The 21,758-nt window shown below is 29.9% G+C and overlaps 1 protein-coding gene across 2 annotated transcripts in view; it reads right to left on the bottom strand.

Annotated features, from left to right (window-relative positions):
- Positions 1 to 10,629, bottom strand: part of LOC114128769 (facilitated trehalose transporter Tret1-2 homolog) — a 73,573-nt gene extending 62,944 nt beyond the window's left edge. The window contains exon 1 of one of the 2 annotated variants that reach the window (XM_050200362.1): positions 10,314 to 10,629. In XM_050200362.1, coding sequence (XP_050056319.1) covers positions 10,314 to 10,419 — 106 coding nt within the window. In that variant the 5' untranslated portion in view covers positions 10,420 to 10,629. Of the gene's footprint in view, positions 1 to 3,277; positions 3,445 to 10,313 lie in introns of those variants that run through there. The other variant, XM_050200365.1, reaches the window with a different exon arrangement.
- Between the last annotated feature and the right edge of the window lie 11,129 nt (positions 10,630 to 21,758).

Raw genomic sequence — 21,758 nt, 5'->3', positions numbered from 1 at the left:
TATAATTTTTCTTCAATTAATTAATAATGTATTATGTTAATCCGCGTATTATAACCAAGTTGTCGATTAAACGAACACAGACACTGATTATTTAATTTCATTCGAAGTACCGAATATATGTATATAATAATCTATTAACATTGAATTGTCATTTTCTTGGATGTTTTTTTAAGTTTTAATAGCCGTGTTTACATCATACAGTCCTCATATTAATAGAGACAAACATAATCAAATTACATCAGAACAAATTATTGTATTATCAGCTTATGCGTGTATATAATAGTATATTATATTATACGGTGTCTTGTACACTTGTGGTATTTTATGGTTGATCAAATTACTATTATAGAACATTGCTAACGTATACATAGTACATTGTAAAACAGCTAGTTAAATACCTTACGCATAGGTTTTGACTGTTTTGAGTATATAAGCGAAAAAGTTATTGGTTTTATGACGATATTTTAGTATTTTACACATTCGTAGGTAATTAATATAAGCTCTAATACGTATATACATACACGCCAACAGCGTTTTAAATTATTTGTCGTGACAATTAGGTACGTATATACTTTTGTGTAATCGTATCATCGTTTCTTGTGACCTATTGGACTTCAGCTTCGATATAGACGTGTTAAACGTAAGTTACTAAAAAAAAGTGGACGATAGTAATTTAATGTTACCAAGTATCGATTAGTTTTATTAAAATATTTTAATATTAAACTGTATACATAATAAAAGAGAGCGGAGAGTCGATCACCTCATTGTTTGCAAGACAAGTATAAAATCTCCCGTACCCGTATTCTACGTTGTGTACCAAAATAATGGCAAACGCTCGTTTATAACAGAACCATGAGTTTAACGGTTGTGCAGCGTGCACTGTCACTAAAATATTATTATGGTATGCACACTGAAGGGAGTTGACGACTTCGAAACTATGCCCCCCCTGAGAGCCAAATTAATTAAAATTTTTTTTTTTTACTTAAATTTTTATAGTTTAGTTATTTCTAAAGCACTTTGTCCTAAATATTGTAATAATAATAATATAGATTTTTTTTTTTATTACAATAATAATATATTTGTAGCTTCCTGACACTTATGTTAATGAGGAGTAATACTTCTTCCAAGTTATTATGTGCATACCTATTTCTAACTACAGGTCGGTCGTTTAATACATCGTATCAAGTGGCGCGGTGGTCGAACGAAGAGGTGAACAAAAAATGCATACCACGACATACAAATTTATAAACACGCTTAGGATATCTATATCTATGTGATATTATAATGTTACGAGTTACATAATCAGATTCGCGACATACGCGATAAAATATGATACGAAAAATTTGCGTTCGTACATACGAGAAAATGCGACTGCGTAAACGTAAGTATGAAAAAAAACTTTCGGCAGAATTCCACGAAATTTCCGTTTCAAAAATGTAATTAATCGTAAAACATATAGTTTTGGTGCACGATTTAGTGTTAGAGATACATTGCACTGATTTTACAAGTTTTATTTTTTGCCTTTACAATGATCAATAATGTTATACTTACGACGGGACATTAGTAAATACATAACTTTATCTATGAAAATATATTATCATATGATACTAAAAATGTATCGAATTTCGCGTCAAACTTATCCATAAATATAAAACTATATTATAATCGCAGTGCGTACGCTTATTGATTTATTTAATATACTTCACTCAGTTCACTCTATTATTCATCCAAGCATTAAGCACAGGAACACGCAGGATAATAAAGATATTTTTATAATATTATATAATTATTTCAACCCCGAGTAGGCATACGCCAATAAATAAGTAGGTATAGGTGTCTCTTAAACGCGGATTTCTGTAAGACCTATGTATAATGTTTTTAAAAAACTATACACCGTCGCCTATATTTGTTCACTGCAGATTCGTTTAAACACCGTCCTTGGCAAATTCCCGGATACGACGCCGATGCTATATAATGCGTGTGCGACGGACACGAGTAAATTTCAATTTCTTTTTAACGCGATCGGAGCGAAATAAACGAAATCGTTTTATTCGGCGGCGACAGTACAATTTATTAGCCGGAGATTGTCCCGAATACCTATACGTATAGTCCGTAACCGTAAACACACGATACCTACAGAACGGTTATCACGCGGTGTATACTTTTTTTATGGTTATATACCACGACACATTACCGTGGTATTATTAATACGCCTGTATTATACTGCTGCAGTTACACATATATAATATTTATATACACCGTATCGCCCGTTTAGTTCGTACGTGACCGGCACAGAAGTCTTCATTTATCAACGAGATTGTTATTTATCTATATATATATATATATGGATATAATGTTCGCGATATGTTGTATTATGTATAAATGGATAGATAGCCACCGACTTACGCACAATCGGTCGTGCCACAATAACCGGTGCCGCATTTCATATTAATATATATTATTATTACATCAATATAATATAGTAGGCAACAGGTATATTATTATACATTTATACGCCTATTACGATACCTACGGCGATAGGTAGATATCATATTATTATTATGGCCTGGTCGTAATATATATATATATATATATATATATATATAACTTTGCCTCAAATCGCCAATACACACACACGCGCGCGCGCAATATAAACGCACGGTATACAGAGTGATCCACCGTTATTCCCGATTTTTTTCCCCACAGCTGATACTACAGTAGACGATAAATCATAGTGGCCAAACTTGTTTTTAATACTCATTATACATGGTGATTTCCCACGTGTTTCACCCTGTTTTTCGTTTAACATTGATATAATATTTAAGTCCTGATTTTTGGAATATTTGAACAAAGGTGCTTAAAAACCGTGTTTTAAACATTTCGAGATTTAAGATTTTACCATTTAAGAAGTGCCCCGTCCGTATATTATGTGTTATAATATGGACTATTTATATAATGCTGGAATACTCTTCAGCGGAATCAAACCCCCGTCCGCGAAATTCAATACTGATAATTAGAACTCCACCAATTCGCATTGCGCGACTCGAGGGGGTGAAACATTTTTAGATTCTCGAAATCGACCGGATTAAACCTAGTGCACTAAACTCTTATTTATTTGAAGGTACAACACACAGAAATACAGAATATGGTATGTGATAAAATAAAAACGAAACGACTGTGGTATAGGTACTCGTATATAGTGTTTATACTGATCCGTTAAAAAAAAATCGTACATCGTCAAGTGAATAAGGTAATTTTTTTTAGAAACTCGACGTACCTGCATCTGCAGCAGTCGCATCGGTGGCGGAAACTTCTGCGGTGTATAATATAAAATATATTATATATTTGTGTGAAAAACTATACGAAATGAACGAAATCGCCAGCCGACTCAGCTACACCACATACATACGGATCTTAAGTAAGTGATGGGGCTCTGCAGCGGACGATTAAATCGCACTCAATATTGTAATATATATAACACACGCGGCGTCGCAACAATATAATTATACGTACAACGCACGAATATATTATATAGGGTTCCGATTTGCGAGCGTATAAAAGTATTATTAATCAGCTGTTACCGAGTCACGCAAAAAAATAATTCGACAATACGACAACGACCACGGGTGTAGTAGATACCGCACATAAGGTACATAACAATATAGTAGCAACAGTATTGTACGGTGGCCGGACGACTTGTCTATCTCCGCTCGTTTCATCCTTTCCCCCCTTTCCACCGGTGCAGTGATTCAAAGGCCAATGGAAAAATAATTGTGCGCCGGTGACTCATATTGCGTTTTCGTTCGCGGTTATTACTCTAATTGCTCCGACGGATGCGCCGCGTTTGTGTAGTCGACACGACCGTATCTATATTGTATTATTTAATGACAACAATAATCTCGATATTCTTCTAGAAGGCCCGAAAACATTCGACAACAGTGATAAGTAATACGTTTTGATGTACCTTCGATATTACCGTGTACACTATATATTATAATCTCAGTGCATGTGATTGGATGGGACCGTATTATATAATGAGTAGTGTTATAAGATTATAAACAAAAAAAAAAAAAAAAACACTGTCGCGTATCGTATTAAAAACCCAAACTACTAAAATTATAAAATTCATAATAATAATATGTACTGACTAAATAAAATCAAAATCGTCAGTGACTGAACATTCTGTGTTGCTGTTAGATGAGTTTCGAGGTAATTAAGATAATTTATCAGTACCTACAACTATAATAGTAAACATTTACACGTAGGTACTTTATGTCTGGACAATAGACATAAGTATGACAATAGTTTAGTTTAGCAATGCACTATTTTAAACTCAAATTCTTGGATAATTAAAAATTTTTTATGAGTAACTTCGTATAATTAAGATTGGCTGTATCTTAATACGTATATTTATGATGAGGATTTTATTTGAAGAAGGGAGGGTCTTCGATACATTTTTAGTGAAAAATTTGTCATTAAATTTCATCTTTAATTTCGTCTGTTTATTATAAAACAAAACAATACGTGCATATTGTATGCTGCAATACAAAATGTAAATTACATAGGTACAACAATCCTAATAGATAGTAAAGATCCAAGAGTTGAGTCGTGAAGAGTGCAGTTAGAATTGCATAATATAATTAAGCGTGATGTAGATATTGCCATAATATTTACCTTTTATACATATTAGGTATACGATTTGATTATCGTGTACAATCGTAATTTTATCGGAAATGTAAATAGGTAATAATATTTATTAATAAGTACTTTGTAATACTTATTTTTCGCTACAATTCATACGACATTTTTCATCATATATTTCAATATAATATATAAATGTAAGTGATGTAAGTATAGGTGCGTACATCTATAGTTGTTATGTTATTTTCATTTCAAATAAACCATACTAGACAATTGTTAATTGAATTATAATAATTATTATATTATAATTTATAATACCATTTAGATGACATACCTACAGAAAAATACTTAACCTATATAATGTGCGTGTGTAATATTTTGTTTAAGAAAGAGCTGGTAATAGGATGAATGTTTTGTTCAAAAATATCTCAAGGGATAAATAAATATTATGTTAGATTTTCTATACAATGTGCAAAATATGTTTGAAATCCATCACATTTCTGGTGGCGGGGTAGGGAGGACAAATTTGAGGTAAATTCTTATTTTAACCTAATTTTATACAATTCGATGTTTATTTTTCTCTAGCCATAAAAATAGAAGACGTGGAAACTATATGGACCTTTTACAAATGACAGAATTTGGATAAATTAATACTAGTTACTATAATTTTTAAATTATTATTACCATAGTACTCTTGTCACTTCAAACCAATTATCGTGGAGATATAAACCTCAGTTCACTGAGTTAAATTACTCAAAAACTTCTCGTTTGTATTTCCTTTAAGATACATTGAAATTTCAAAAAAAATCATTTATTATCTATATTTATTTATTTAGGTAATTTTCATAACAAAAATCGGAATGATTACAAAACAATTCTTAAAGAGTTTAAAAAATCCAACTCTATTAAAAATATAATTCTTAAGTAAGTTACCTAAGAAATTCAAAAATCGGTATTTGTAGGTAGGTATATTAAATTATAAATGGGTAACGTAGTGCATGTTTGGTGAAACATCGATTTATTTCCAGAGAATTCGATGTATCTGGAGTTATAATATAGTTCTGTGGAAGTTGTTCTGTGATAATAGAACAAATACTCGTAAGTTACTCGGTCGTTATCATTTACTAAATACACAAATCGGGGAAAATCGTGCACGCGCAAATGAGAAAACGACCTACCACCGATCAGTACCTCGTGGTCTTCCTTATTACTGTTAGAAAACTCGCTCCGAGAACGAATCACGGATATAAAAATATTATAATAAAATAATTTACATTATAAATTTGCGAGCATTTCAACCATCGTTGAAAAAACTAAAAAATAATATAATAATATTATTATATCGTATTAGAATACGCAAATCGATAATCATAGGTACTTATAATACAGATTTGGACTCGGATCAAGTTTGAGCTCGTCTGCATACATGATAGTGTATAAGCGCATTACATTTAGCCGTCTTGGGGGGAAATCGATTTTAAATGTTTACGTAAAATTTACCTTGGGATCGATGTACACGGTGTATAATATACGTCCGTCTCCGCAGCATACGCGCATAGATAATAATATTATAACTTATATAAGCAATAATAATATACTCTATACCTGTGTGTGTATATAGCCACGTTATACATTAAAATAATATTATTATGATATATGTGCACACTCGCGCGCGGTCGTATAATCCTGTTTGGCGACGCCATTATATATATTATTATACAGTAGAGTGTCAAGGACGCGTGCGAAAAAGTGCGCTCGTCGCCGGTGCGATTTATCATTTTGAACGTATCACACAATGGTAGTACAATACACAATAATATAGTTATGAACGGAGTCGTCGTCGAGGCGGTTATGATGATGATACTTCCGCGACGGCTTTTTACTCGCCTCCGAAAAACGGATTGCGTGTATTATAAACGCATTGTCTCGGGAGACAGCTCTCCGAACGATATTGTTATTCGTATTCAACGGGAAGACGATACAAATTATTAATTATCTATGTCAATGCGAAAAGCGATGTAGTGTAGATGAAGTATGTATGTGATTCATCGTCGCAAAGTCAATTGCAACCGTAGTTCTAACATTTAGTAACCCCATACCCGAAAATGAGCACTTCGGAACTAATTTTTTTTTTAATTTTGCATTTTAAATAGAGTTTCCGCACAAAGATTTGTTAGCTCACAAAAAACACATATTTTTTTTGTTTGTATAGAGTTTAAAATAGTTAGTAAATTTTTTTATAATTTTTGACCTAAACTCGGTTAAAAATTTGAAATCACTCCAATAACTGTGTTAAAATATGCGTACTTTAAACGGAGTTAATACCGGGTAAATCCACTGGCATTATTTAATTTGTCACGGACAACGCCGTACAGGATCAACTAGTAATATTATATTATATGTTATGTGTGACACTGCCGCGACGACACATTTTGCAGAGGTCATAATGTTATAAATTATTATTGTTACGCGGGACATCGCAATTTACATAGGCGTATTAATGAGCATCATAATCCTGTGTCCGATCAAATATTAGCGTGGTACTCGATAAAATAAAATCCGATATAATTTTAAATGTTTTTCGCGTTAGGTCTGTGCGATTTGACATTTTGACTAAGTGACTCTACTGGAAGGATTTCTTTAATCCGCCTTTTTCTCAAGCCATAAATTAACTCATCTCTTTTACTTATTATTGTTCTAGCTAGTAACAGGCTGTAAATCGTATTTTAAAAAATAAAATAAAATGGTCTGTGCCATACAACAACACGTAGAATCAACAAGTAGAATCTATATGGCACCTACCTCTACGATTCTACCGGTAATATATGTGTTGCACTATATATTTTGTTCACGGTGTGTTCGGCGATCTAAATGCACATAATTTGACCGGTACTTAATATTTATATAGGATATTTTAGTAAAAAATAATAACTATTATCACGATTGATATTATAATAGGTATCCAATTTCCATTATCCATATATGATTTTTTTCATTAAGTTGTTTTCATTTATTAAATATATAATATAAAGATTAATATCTGAAAAAAATATATTTTAATTCCTATATTAAACGTCAGCGTCAGCCACGGTCAAAATCATTAATTTACGTTTACCTACATGTATGTAGTATGTGTGTGTGTGTGTTCGCCGCGGCTCGTTCTAGAACGTTTTTATTTTGCAATGTGTGTTTTATCGTCGCGACTTATGGACTCAATTGATAAAATAATCTATCTATATACACGTCAAATAAATTGAATTTCTTTTTATCAATCACGATATAGCTATAACATAATATTATTTTATAATATAATATTATTATATTGTAGATACTAGATATTATATTTCTGACCACTGTGCGTAATTCGCGAGCGTAACACACTTTATATATTTTCAAATATTAGCGACATTGCTTTTATCTAAGAAGATAAATCGCGTATAAAGCGCATGAATCACTGTAGTTATTTCAAAATAGGCCTCTGGGCAACATTACAGCTTGTCGTTTATGTTATATTATATATATTGTCACGATTATAGAAGAAAAAACTGAAGATGGCAGTAAAACATAATATAGGTTTGTCTATTATTCTAATATCATTATTGTGCACGCCAGCACGTCACAATAATGCATTAATGTCATTACCTATATTATTACGACAACGGTTTTAAAATCGAAAAATCTGTATTGTGTTGTTCGCTTTGGTTTGATGTGTGCCTGTGTATACGTAGTATAATAATTATTATTACAATAACTTCGTAATGTACCAAGTTATTTTACTTAAAACCATAAATGCATAACACCTATATGAAAGTTATTGGTTTTAATATAAAATTCGTCTTACAACATCACGAGATTTACCCATATGATATTTTTACACGTAGGTACGGTTTTTACCTATTGTCGGTACAGGTATTATACACCTTTATACATACAAATATATTAAACATATAAGTATATAATATATAAATATATGAGTGACGAAAAAAATTAATTTTGTATTTTCGTGACGAACTTCATAGTTAGCATCAGAATACTAATCACAACATACATACATATACGGAACATAATATTACATTATTAGATACATTAAACAAGTGCTTGTATATCACTACAGAATATGATTTATTAAAAATTAAAATAAGTATTTAACGAAAAAAACCTTTAATGTTATAAGAAGTTTATATAGATGAAATCGTTTAAATGATCTTGATAATTTAATAAGAAAAAGTATATATGAAAATTACTTCTTTGAATTTATATATACAAATTTCTTATACTGTATTATCGTGTTTAGTTTATGGATATCAAGCATTTTCAATTATCTATCTAAATTATTTTTTTTTAAAGTATGTTTGCACGTCATACATTAATTATTTTAGAACTCTATGGGCCGAGTGTTCAAAAAATGAATTGGATTTAAACGGATAACGATACATCCACTATAGTATATTTTACTAAAGAACATACATAATGACTAGTCACCAAGCGTCTACAACTTTGAGAGTAAGTTAAATCTTATATTTCGAGGCTGTTTAGTTAAAAATTCTATATTTACATTTAGGTTTTAATGGCTTAATACATACAATTAGTTATACCTATCCGAAGAGAATTATGTAAATTTATTATGTGTCATACCTATTTAATTTATTATAATTTGTTGAAATGTATATATTTTTGTTCCTGTACGGATTGACGATATTTAAAATACTTTGATGTACTTGAAATTTGTAAAAATATCCATTTGACCTTATATCAGGTTTACGTATATGTGTGATTTAAACATATTTTTTTGATAAATATATGCGAACACATATGCGAAAATCTCCTGCGTAAACGATCAACTGGTTATTAGTCCTGCCCAACTCGTTTTGTACACGAGAGTTTATATGGGGTACTCTATTATAGTCTCTACCCGTTTACCGATGATACCGATATATTATATATCATTATCGGAAAGTCGAAACCGTTGTTTACGATGCACAAAGTATATTAACTACACATTGCCGAGAAGTGTTCCAGAGAAATTTTTAGATACGGTTATACTTAGAACTGGTTACACATAATATAATTATTAATATTATTGCAAAGTAAAACCGTTTAAATGCGGTGCCTATACATAATATACTATCACGTGTGTTAAAATTTCTTAATTATTATGCGCCGGAGAAACAAATAATTCTGAGAATTCAACTGGCGTTTGGCTCGTATTAAAATTATTAACAAATCACACACGCGTTACATTTATTATACCCGAACACGGGTTACGAAATAACGAATCCGACGTATCGAAACGCGCGCTTACAATACCTAATATCGTACCATAATGTCTGACCGGTAACCGAAAGTATACGGTCGTCCCCGTACGGTTTTATTTCGATCCGGCCACACAGGTCGTCAAAGTCTCTCGGCCGTATAATAATAATAATTTATAATATATAATATATATATATATAATCTCTTACACGTCCGCGTACCACGCGGTTTTCGAAAAATTATTTTTACACGCCGCGATAGAATAATAGCAGTATATCGTAATATTGTCATAACGACGGCGTTCGATGTTCCAAGTGCGATTCAAAAAAATACGATTTGTTTGGTTTTTTTTTTTTATGATTGTCACAATAATTCAATATCGTTCGTAAGATTATTATATTATATTGTCCGGTTCTAACCTGGTTCGGTGCCGGGGGCTGGAGCGGCGGTGGCGGCATCGGGACCGGGAGATCTTTTTGGCGGGAAACACGAGTCGTCCAATTGCTTGAACACGCCCTGGTCCATTGCTGGCCGGTCGTTGCGGCTGCGACTGTCGGCGAACGCGCGATGTGTCGGCGGGTGTTTGTTGTTGGTCGTCGTCGTCGTCGTCGTCGCACGATAAGCGTACAACGCGCGATAAACGAGCTGTGTACCTGCGATGGTCGGTCAGGTCATCGCGCGCGGTTATGCGATACGATAGCGCCCCGGCCGGTAACTGATGTTCACTAACTCGTGTCCGCGGCCGCCGTCGACGACGACGATGGCGGTGGTGATGGCAGTGGCAGTGGCGGCGGCCCCGCGCCAGTCGCCCTTTTTACGGCACGCGCGCGCGCGCTCTTCGCCGCCGGTGGTGGTAACTGCCGCACTACGCGCGATAACAATAATAATAATAATAGAAAATATTAATTTCCGAAGATCGTGTGTGTGTGTGTGTGTGTTTTTTATTATTATTAATTTATTATAATATTATATTTTAAATATCGATGTGCGTGCGCCCTATTATAGGCCTGCCTGGCCGAGCGCGAGTTTTCGGATCTGACGACGGGCCGAGCGACCGACCGACCGGCCGCGTTTGGGTCAAAGTCGCGTGGCGTTCGTTTCAATGTCACCGCAGCCGCCGCCGCCACGTTCTTCCGTCGTCGGTTACTCTCGCACGGCCGCGCGCCGCCGATTCCTCCGCCGATTCCTCCGCCGATTACTCGCGCGGTACACCAGCTATTACTCGTTATACTACCACCAGCTGTTTGTTGTACGGCACCGACCGACAACGACTGATTAACGCGGCGACATTAATAACACACTGTGACGTGATGATATTAATTTATGATTATGTAACACACGATTTTTTTTCGGTACCTATTTCTTTCACACATATTAATCGTTCAAATGGTATCTGCGGGGGCGATCGTCACGTCCGAAGGTCTTACAGGGCCGTGTTTCGGAATTTGCCACTCGGGGGGGCGGTTAGTGACGAGATACTGAGATAGTATAATATATGTATAAGAGAGATTACATTTCAAAACGACATTATATTGTCTTGGATTTTTGATTAAAAAAAATTCTTTAATCCTTTAACATCGCGATTGATGTTTGAGATTGAACACATTCAGTGTCCAATATTATGCCAAACGTATTTATGCTGATAGGATAATATTATAACAGCTTGTGTATTATGGTGATAATTCATGAATGTACATGCATAAAAACGTCAAAAATGTCAAATTATATAATATTCTTAGTTATTGGACCCACATAACCACTTGTTGTCAGTTTTTTCTAAAAAAACTAGTTTTACGTATTTTCACAGTGTAAAAATAAACTGCTATCGTTTTTCAAACGTACTATACATTTTAAGGGAACGTCGCAGTATCATTTAGAACAGTAAAAATATTGAATATCTCCGAATTTAAAGTCCAAATTTACGAAATACCGTTTTTTTTAAAAAACCACATTACGTTAAATACTTGGTGAAGGAGTAAGTTTTCGGATTCGAAATTGAACACATATGATTTAAAGCGTAGCCTTATTAATATAAATGCATAAAAATGGAAAAATTGTCAAATTTTTTTTCAAATTACTCCCACAGCCACTTGTCAGTTTTTTCAAAAAAATACTAGTTTTTCGTATTTTTCACAGTGTAAAATTCGTTCGATAGTTTCGCAAATGTATTTCACATACTAAAAAAACGTCGTAGTATCGTTTAGAATAGTAAAAATATTGAATATCTCCGAATTTAAAGTCCAAATTTACAAAATACTGTTTTTTTGAAATAATCACATTACGTTAAATACTTGTTGAAGGAGTAAGTTTTTGGATTTGAAATTGAACACATATGATCTAAAGCGTTTCCTTATTAATATAAATGCATAAAACTGAAAAAATTGTCAAATTTTTTTTCTTATTCTGCTCATAGCCACTTGTTGTTAGTTTCTTCAAAAAAAAATACTAGTTTTTCGTATTTTTCACAGTGTAAAATTCATACCATCATTTCGCAAACGCACTACACATATTAAAAAAACGTCGTAGTATCGTTTAGAATAGTAATAATATGGAATATCTCCGAATTTAATGTCCAAATTTACGAAATACCGTTTTTTTGAAAAAATCACATTATGTTCAATATTTGGTGAAGGATTAAGTTTTCAAATTCGAAATTCAACATATATGATCTAATGTGTTGTTTATTATTGTAAATGCACAAAAAATTAAAAGTATCAAAATTATAATTAGAGTTTAATAAACCCCACAACCACTTATTGTCAGTATTTTCTAAAAAAACTAGTTTTACGTATTTTTCACAGTGTGAATAAATTGCTATCATTTCACAAACACACTATACACATTAATGGAACATCGTAGTATCGTTTAGAACAATAATAATATGGAATATCTCCGAATTTAATGTGAAAGGCCACGAAATACTGTTTTTTTCTCTAAAAAATCACATTATGTACAATACTTGGTGAAGGAATATGTTTTCAGATTCAAAATTTCACATATACGATCTAATGCGATGACTCAGGAATAGAGTGCTGATTTTAATGCAATTGCTTATTATTTTCCTTTTTACTTTTTTGTATTTTTATCAGTTATCTTCACAAATTTAATCATAACAATTTGACTCTAATGGTGAAATTGTATTTGTATATTTTTGTATATTTTTACAAAATTCGAAATACATCGCATATTAAAACGAAAATTTTTTTAATACTTAATTTATTTGAGTAATTAATTATTGTAAGTTGTTTAATTTGTGAATTAAATATAAATAAAAAAAAATTTTCTTGCATATTTGTTGTATATTTTTATGATTTTTACTACATAATATATGGCGTATTTCGATACATTTTAATGGATAAAATCCGTGCTTTACTGATAAATTATACAAAATATTACAATTTATAGTAGAAAAAAAGTCGACGGATTATAATGATTATATACACATGTGCGCTGCACGAGAAAATAAAACCAATGAAATTTTGAAAAAAAAATTGATCAAAAATCCGTTAACTCCTCTGAAAATTTTTTTACAATTTTAATTATTTTATGTACATACTGTACTGCGCGAGCTCTAAATGCATGTAGTAGATTTACCTACAGTGATTTAAAATAACGCTGTCCAGACAAACGAGACCATGAATGTGACAAAAGTATGCTTAAAATGTGTCATTCCGCATTCGTATACATTATCTAAATGTTTTTCCAACAAAAAATTCACAGAAAAAACTTATTATTTTATCTAAAAAAAAAAAAAAAATTATCACGGTTAAGCGTAAATAATATTATTCTCCTTTGTTTTCCAAGAAATTATAGCGATTTACTAATAACAGCTGTTACAGTTTCTATAGTAAACCTATTTTATACACTCATCTTGTTTTCACACTATAAATTACGGGTGGTTAGCATCTTATTCTTAGGTATGTCAAACATTATCTCTTAATAATGTATTAATTCGTATAAGCAAAGTATATTTGAAGTATATATAGATGTTACCAAAATAGTACTAATATGTGTAATTGTGTTTAGGATGGAATCTGATTCCGAATAGCGTAACGTACTCTATCAAGGTTCTAACAAGTACACCTTTTTTTACAGAAGTACATAAGGTGCGATTTATTTAACACGGTCATATCTTCTTATGGTTAAATCGTGCATTTATTGAATATTATTTTTTTGAAACAAATTTTTGTATCAATTACCACTAAAAATTGACGAATAGTTGAGTGTCACTATTTCATCGCAACAGACGCCAAGGTTTAACTTGAATATATTTTTTTATACACTTACTATACGCAGACACAGAGTAACACGTTCTAAATATTATAATGTACAAATACAATAACCGAAACGAATATAAAATATAATATTCACAGTAGGTAATACTACCCGGATAATATAATACTATACATCGACTATCAAGTATAGGTACCTAATACGTATTAATTCTAAAAATCGGCATACAAATATTATAAAATGTCTTACAAATTTATCAATGAATAAAAATGACATCGTAATAAAATGCGAATAAAATAAATTCCAAATAATGAAATATGATGTACTAGATTCGCGATCATTTGGAATTGGGTCACATTGCACACTACTCGTAGTAATTCAAAACTTTCGTGAATGATGACGCGAAAACGACATAGGCGAAAAAGGCTAACGACGACTGAGTTTTCCAAACATCGACTGAGTGACAAAACAAATCACAGTTATCCGCTCACGAGCAGGGTTTGCGCTAAGAAAATTACAGAACTATAGGCACCTGAACATAGCTTGCAGTTTAGCATCTTATCGATGTTAATACCTTTCTCCAACTAACCATAGTTGTCAGTCGATATACTCTTTTTAAATTCAACAATACGCGTTAAGAATTAAATATATTTTGCACTAGAAGATAAGCTAGCTCTGGATCAAAATATTCCATTACGTATATTATTTTATGTTTTAAACGAAAAACTAAAAATGTTTTAATCGAATTATTAATTAAACCTAAGTACGGTAATTAATATTTATGAAAAAAAAATTTAACCAAACATGTTAAATGATAACATTATTTGATTATTATATAACTTAAATACAAATTATATTTTGGTAAAGTATATTAATATTTGTTTTTCAATGATAAAGCAAGTAGCAGCAGATACCGCAATTAGCGTTTTACAACTGAACAATTTGTATTATACTATAGATTAGTGCAAAACCCTACTCACGAGTATCTCTGTTGATGAGTTGATTCCCGAGAGCTTCTTAATGTATTAGTTGATTCCTGCGCTATAAAGAGGTATGTACGAATTGAATCCTGTCATTCCCCTATTGCTGGTGTACTCAATATATATATATAATATTATAAAATATTCAGACTATTAGTGTCATTAATTTTTATTTATTAATAATTTATTGTATTATATTATAATTTTTATTTCTAAGTTTTAAATTTGAGTTGATTGAGTTACTTTTGATTTTGAAGAATATTAAGTGATTTAACTTTGCAGTTCGTTAAGCTGAAAAGAGAAGTATTATAATTGTATATATATTACCAAATTGTTAGCATAATATCACATAATATATCAAAAACAAGAATCGTTCTAATTTAATCCTGGTGCAACTAAGCTCCATACGAATTTTTTTTTGATTTTGCAGCAGTATTATTTTTAATGTACGCGTTTAATACTTATCATTATAGTATTAGGATCTAAAAATAGATTAAGCCTAAATTATTTTTATAATATAAGTATAAAAATAAAGAAATTTTTACCTTTATTATCACAATAGTTAAAATTCTCAATATTTCTTATTGCAATATCGTATACTTCACCATCTATCGTTCGTTTATTCGACGGTCTAGTTGGAATATCGGGGACAAATACATGTGGCGCTATTTGGATTTAAAGTGGTTAGAAATTGGATGTAGTACTATAGATAGAAAAATTTAATATTAATGATATAATTTATTGTTTATTGTTTAAAATGTTTAAATACTTATGATGGATATTTTTCAAATGACAAATACATCTTACAAGTATGTTGCAGTAAATTTATCAAACAGCTGATGCATAACCTTGTTTTTTAAGTCTAACCAAACTGCGTTTTGTGGTGACAAAAAAAAAGTGGTTATGGTGAAGCAATTGTGTAATATGTGTATTGTATAAGGCTAAAGACACTAAATGGTTATCGATTTCCATTGATCCAGGAATCTCCTGATTTAACCATTTGGTGTTTATATAGCCTTATACTATTGTATACATATTTCGAAATCGCTCTACCATTTAGTTATTTCAAAATTATTTTAATTATTTATTTTCTGCTTAATTTATTTATAGTAAAAAGTAAAACGATTGGCGTATTAATTTTGTAGTCTGTAAGAATATTATATACACACATGATAATTATTTGTTATTTCATAATAATACCTTTTATTTTTACTTTATTTTTTAATGTGCAAACTGCAAATTATTACAAGCTTAAAACAACAGTTTAATATGTGATAACTAGAAATTGGACGTTGATTGACCTTGTTCATGAACAAAATTTAGTAAACGTTTAAGTTTAAACTTAAAAGTTTAATTTACAGTAAGCAAAATATATAAAATTATTAATAAGTAAAATACAAATAAAAAAAAATTTCATTACTAATAACTAGAGACAGGATGTTGATTATTATTTGTTATCAATAAACTAATAACTAACAACACTTATCACTACAAAAACTCATCGATAAAAATTAATAATAAATTTTTTTTTTTGAATAAATTTTATTTAAAATCTAAAGTTTCAGAATAATGCCCCAAATAATTGTACAGAAACTATTTTTTACCTATAGTATAAAAAAACACCCTAAAAATATATGAAAAAAATTAAAAATTTTAAAAAGCTTTTATGGTTAAAAATGCGAAAAAATGCAAAATAAAATTAGTATATTTAGAATCAATGGAGCATGTGACAAATTTTTAGTTAAGATTGGATTTTATAAGATTTAAGGAGAAAAATGCTAGTAATTTACATCCTATCTCTAGTGATAATAACTAAACGATAAAATGAGTAATAATTTGTGTCTTGTGACCGCATGTGGGTTGTGATGCTGCTGTGGTACTGTACACTCACGGTGGTGTTGTGTTGTATAACTGTACAGGCTGTACAGCTATTTAATGATTTTATTTAGATCATTAAAACATTATGTACTATATTATTTTTATTTGTGAATCGAAAACATTTTATATTTTAAAGTGATACGAGTATTATCTCTATTTATAATTAATAATTATTCATTATTCATTAATTATTAATTACCAAATATCCAGCATAAGAAAAATTTTAAATTCTGTTTGTTTTTTCTATAAATTATGAATTTATGGTACTATATTAGTTAAGTTTTATTATTATAATAAAACACTTATGTTATGTAACAAAAAAAGACCATAGGGTGATACCAATGATAAGTATCTAAATTGTCTTTTGTAATTATTCGCAACTAGTATATTAGTATCAAATTTCCTGATAAAAAAAAATGCGTCTATTTTTCTCAGTAAATTAATTTTACTGTTTAATAATTTAAAATTGTATATTTGGTGGTGGGGAGAGTGATGTATTTATTTTTAATTAATTTTCCACGTATTCTACTTTCATAATATTAAGTATTGTTTGAAGTTTGTTTTGTATGCCTCAAAATTAACTAAAATATCTGTATGCTATAAAATAATACATAATACATGAGTAAAAATCATTTACAACTGTCAATTTTAAAAATTGTAAGAATGGTGTATTGGTGTTCCACAACAATATTTCAATATTTTAAATTTGAATCGATAATTATTAATATATTTAAAGATAATTGTTGGCGCTGAATTATAATTTTATCATTATTATTATGAAACACTTTGAAATCGAAGCTCATCCTTTCGTATATTTTATCTTATATAATATATAAACATGGGAATACATTATTAACATTCAATTGTACAATAATATAATTATATATAGTTAGTAAAGTATATGATAAAAATAGGTACTATTGTAAAATTTATTATCTCATATAAAGTTTTTTCCTTATTTAGTTATTTATATACATCGTAAAAATCAATATTGTATTTTTAGTTATTATACATAATATAAATTATTTAACATACTTATACATTATTAACGTACATTATTTGCCTGCGTGAATTTCGTTTGGTTCAATTCTTTTTCAAGTACTTATGATAGTGTTAAATACTTGCGATTTTTGTGTCTTATTTATAAAACAATTAACACGTGCAAATCATCAAAATGCTCATGATAAACTTATTTATAACTAAATTACAAGTTTCAACAGAACGTGCAAACACATGAAATATTCCTAATTATTTCCACTTACAAATTGATTACATTGTAAACGTGGAAACTGAATTAAATCGTATGTATACCGTCGTTATACAATTGTTAAATCTTTTTAAATTAATATTTTGCGTTATTTTTTTTTTTGGTAAAGTATAAAATTACCATCAATATAGCGTTTATTTAGAATTTGATATAATATAACGTAACACTATTCGTGTATATTATATTTTCGTCCAATTTATTGTTTAGATAATAGTTATCAGCGTCTAGATTATCATAATTTCATATTGTTCAATGTTTGTACTGCAATTCTTCGATTTATTAACCATATGAAATAAAAATGTTTGGTGATAATTAGCATTATTTCATACCAAAGATAAATGAATATTAAAAAGCTGTTTGAGGCAAAAATTTATTTAGAGTACAACTGACATCATCGACACAATATTAATTTTTTATTTCACCAATTGGAAAAATAGTTTTATACTTGAATAATATTATTATCTGCTTGGTTCTATGAAGTTTGGTCGAAAAGTCTAAAGCATTTATGATATTAATTTTTGTTGCTATAAAATTATATCAATATTAAGCACATACTGCAAAGGTGTTCATATGTGTAATGAACTTGTGACTTACAATTCTTATTACTTTTTATGATTTGAACAAGGCAGGAAAAGTTTTTATATTTTCTAAGCTAGGTATTAATTAGTTTTAGGTATATTTTAAGTTGATATCAAGTCGATACTTCTGTGTTGAAACTATTGGTAATACTAAACAATAAACAGTGATTTACATATTTTAAAGTGCATGCCAGTTATAAATAATAATTTTCAATAATCATTTCGCTGCACCTTGCACTATACCAATTAAACGATAAACTGTAATTTCCTAAGTAAAAAAAAAAAATAATAAATAAATTAACTATTGTACTCATATTGTCATATTTATTGTTTGTTTATCACGTATTATTCATGTATAGTAACTTTGATTATCCATCACTCTTTCATTTGTCAACTTATGTTATGCGTTATGAGTTACCCACTGACAATAGTATCGTGAATTATAAATAGAATATTTCACATAAATATTATAGGTGTACACGTACTTGTAAAAATATAAAAAAACCCTTTTACTAGAAAAGCTCGATATTCATAAAATAAAATTCAATGAAATTATTTTATTTTATGTTTAAATTATTAAAACTAATTTAGGTATCATAGTTAAAATTATAAAAATTAATTTTTTCTTTTATCCGTCACTCTTTTAGTCTTGTTTAAGACTGTTATTCGAGGTTTTACAGTACCTACTTAAATAATACTATGCAGACAGTATTGCATTTTTAGTTTTAGCTTGTACAGATATTATCTTAACTATAAGTTTATAACTGAATTTTAATAATTTTAAAACACTTAGACCAAATAATACAACTCATTTAAAATTGTTACTTATAGTAGTTAATGGGTGGTCGAAGTGTAATTATTATGGCTGCATGTTACTTGAGTCCCCAAAATAGGTACATTTTTCAGGTTGTATATTTGACTGGTAACTTGAATCTCAAAAACGGGACGCAAGTCGGCTGTATAATTATTATCGATATTATCTACTAAAATCACTAATTTTGATAGTATTGTCACTAAAATCGATATAGTTTATACAAATAAATACAGAAATTGGTAAATTTTTAAAGAACTTTTTTGGATTAACATTTTTACCTCAATAAATTTACAGATTTTATATAATTAAAATACTATGTTGCGGAAAAATCCCCTCTCCATGATTGGTCTGAATTTGAAAAAAAAAACCATTTAAAATTAAAATAATTAAAAAAAACAAATTGAAAGTTAAAAAAAACGAAATTTTCCCATTAAAATTCTATAGGTAAAAAATGTTTCATTTAAATTAATACTATATTTGAATTATTGTGCTATAATTATAGTTATCATGACAAAATGTATAACATGATTTTTTTTTATTATTTTAAATTATATTAGGTATACCTACTATTGTAAGTATTTGAAATGAAAATTATTATTATTATCATGACAAATTATAAAACATATGAATTTTGTATATTAATATGAATGATACGATGTTATGAAACGTATACGTTATAAATTAATATAAACGCCAACGTGTTTTTTTTTTACTAACATGTTAATATCGATTATATCGATATATACTATATAGGATAATAAATTAGGTTATAAAAATGAGGTATACCGGGACATAAATAGGCTATGGACCTTTTTGAATCTTTTTTTTCTGTACGCAACTCACCTACTTACTGATAATTATTTCGGACACAAGTTATAGTGTGCACTGGTAATTATTGGTCCCTCCTATATCGCCACCGGAAAGTCGGATAGTTATTAAGAATTTTTGTCTCGTACATCCATGGGGTCAAGAAAGGGGAGAATAAGTCTTACGTCATAAATAAAATTGTACCTATTTTCCGCAAGTATAAGATAAAAATTAACGTAATTTTCTTTGGAGGACATCAACGTCGAACTGTTCGTCATCATTACCGAACAATGGACCGTTATCGCGAAACTCCTCGACAGCTAATCGGTTGCTGAGTTCAGTGACATGTTTTTATTTATTGGTCAAAACCGCGTTGATATCGCACAAAGACAAAACACATTTTAAATCACCGTTTATTTTTGTGGTCGTTAATTAGTCGTTATAATTATAATTATAATATTGTTTTTATTTCTACGATCGGGTCTCGGAACGAACTACGGCACTAGGTAGCACCTGCAAGTCATGTATTTCTTCCGTGTTGTAACGATAGATAAATTGTATTAAACGTTACTTTTTTTTTATTATTATTATTTTGAATTAAGAACTATTAACAATCTGTACTCGTGGTACAATAAGCTTAAGAGATATTTGAGAATTATAATAATAATAGAATTAATACAAACGAATATTTATATGTAACCCTATATTATAATTTTACATGAAATCTTGAATTGAAGAAACTGTTCAGCAGACAGCAACAGCACTTCGGCGAGGAATTTTTTTTTTTAAACGTTACATAAAATTACAATTTTTTTAATATATTTCGATAAACTAATTTTTTTTTTTTTAATATTTTTTACCGATGATAATTTATCTTAGAGAATATTGCGCCAACAAATCGAAGTGGATGCGTACACTTGAACCAGCTGCGGGGAACATCAATGCTGGACAAAGGCGCGTTCGTAGTTCGTGGAAAATCACACTATACGACGTGTTAAATAACCAGTTTTCGAGTGTCGAAATTGTTAATATCGAAATCGATTCGCAGCGTTTGGTGTTCATCGCTGTCCTTCTAAATGACAAATATTTTATGATCATTATTATTATTTCTATTATACGTGTATACTACTTAGTGCGTTCATACGTTCATCCTTACGTAACAATAAAACACAATATTTTGTATACAATTTGCGAGTGCATATCCATTAATTGCCATCATAATATCATAATATACACGTAGGTACGTTGTATATAATTTAGTGTATGTAAACTTAAAAAATCTGAATATTATTTTTTTTCCCAACTAT

This window comes from Aphis gossypii, chromosome 2, assembly GCF_020184175.1.
Source record: "Aphis gossypii isolate Hap1 chromosome 2, ASM2018417v2, whole genome shotgun sequence".
In the NCBI taxonomy this organism is placed as follows: Eukaryota; Metazoa; Arthropoda; class Insecta; order Hemiptera; family Aphididae; genus Aphis; species Aphis gossypii.
Note: the sequence above shows the minus strand (reverse complement) of the source record. Positions and strands in the feature narration are given on the sequence as shown.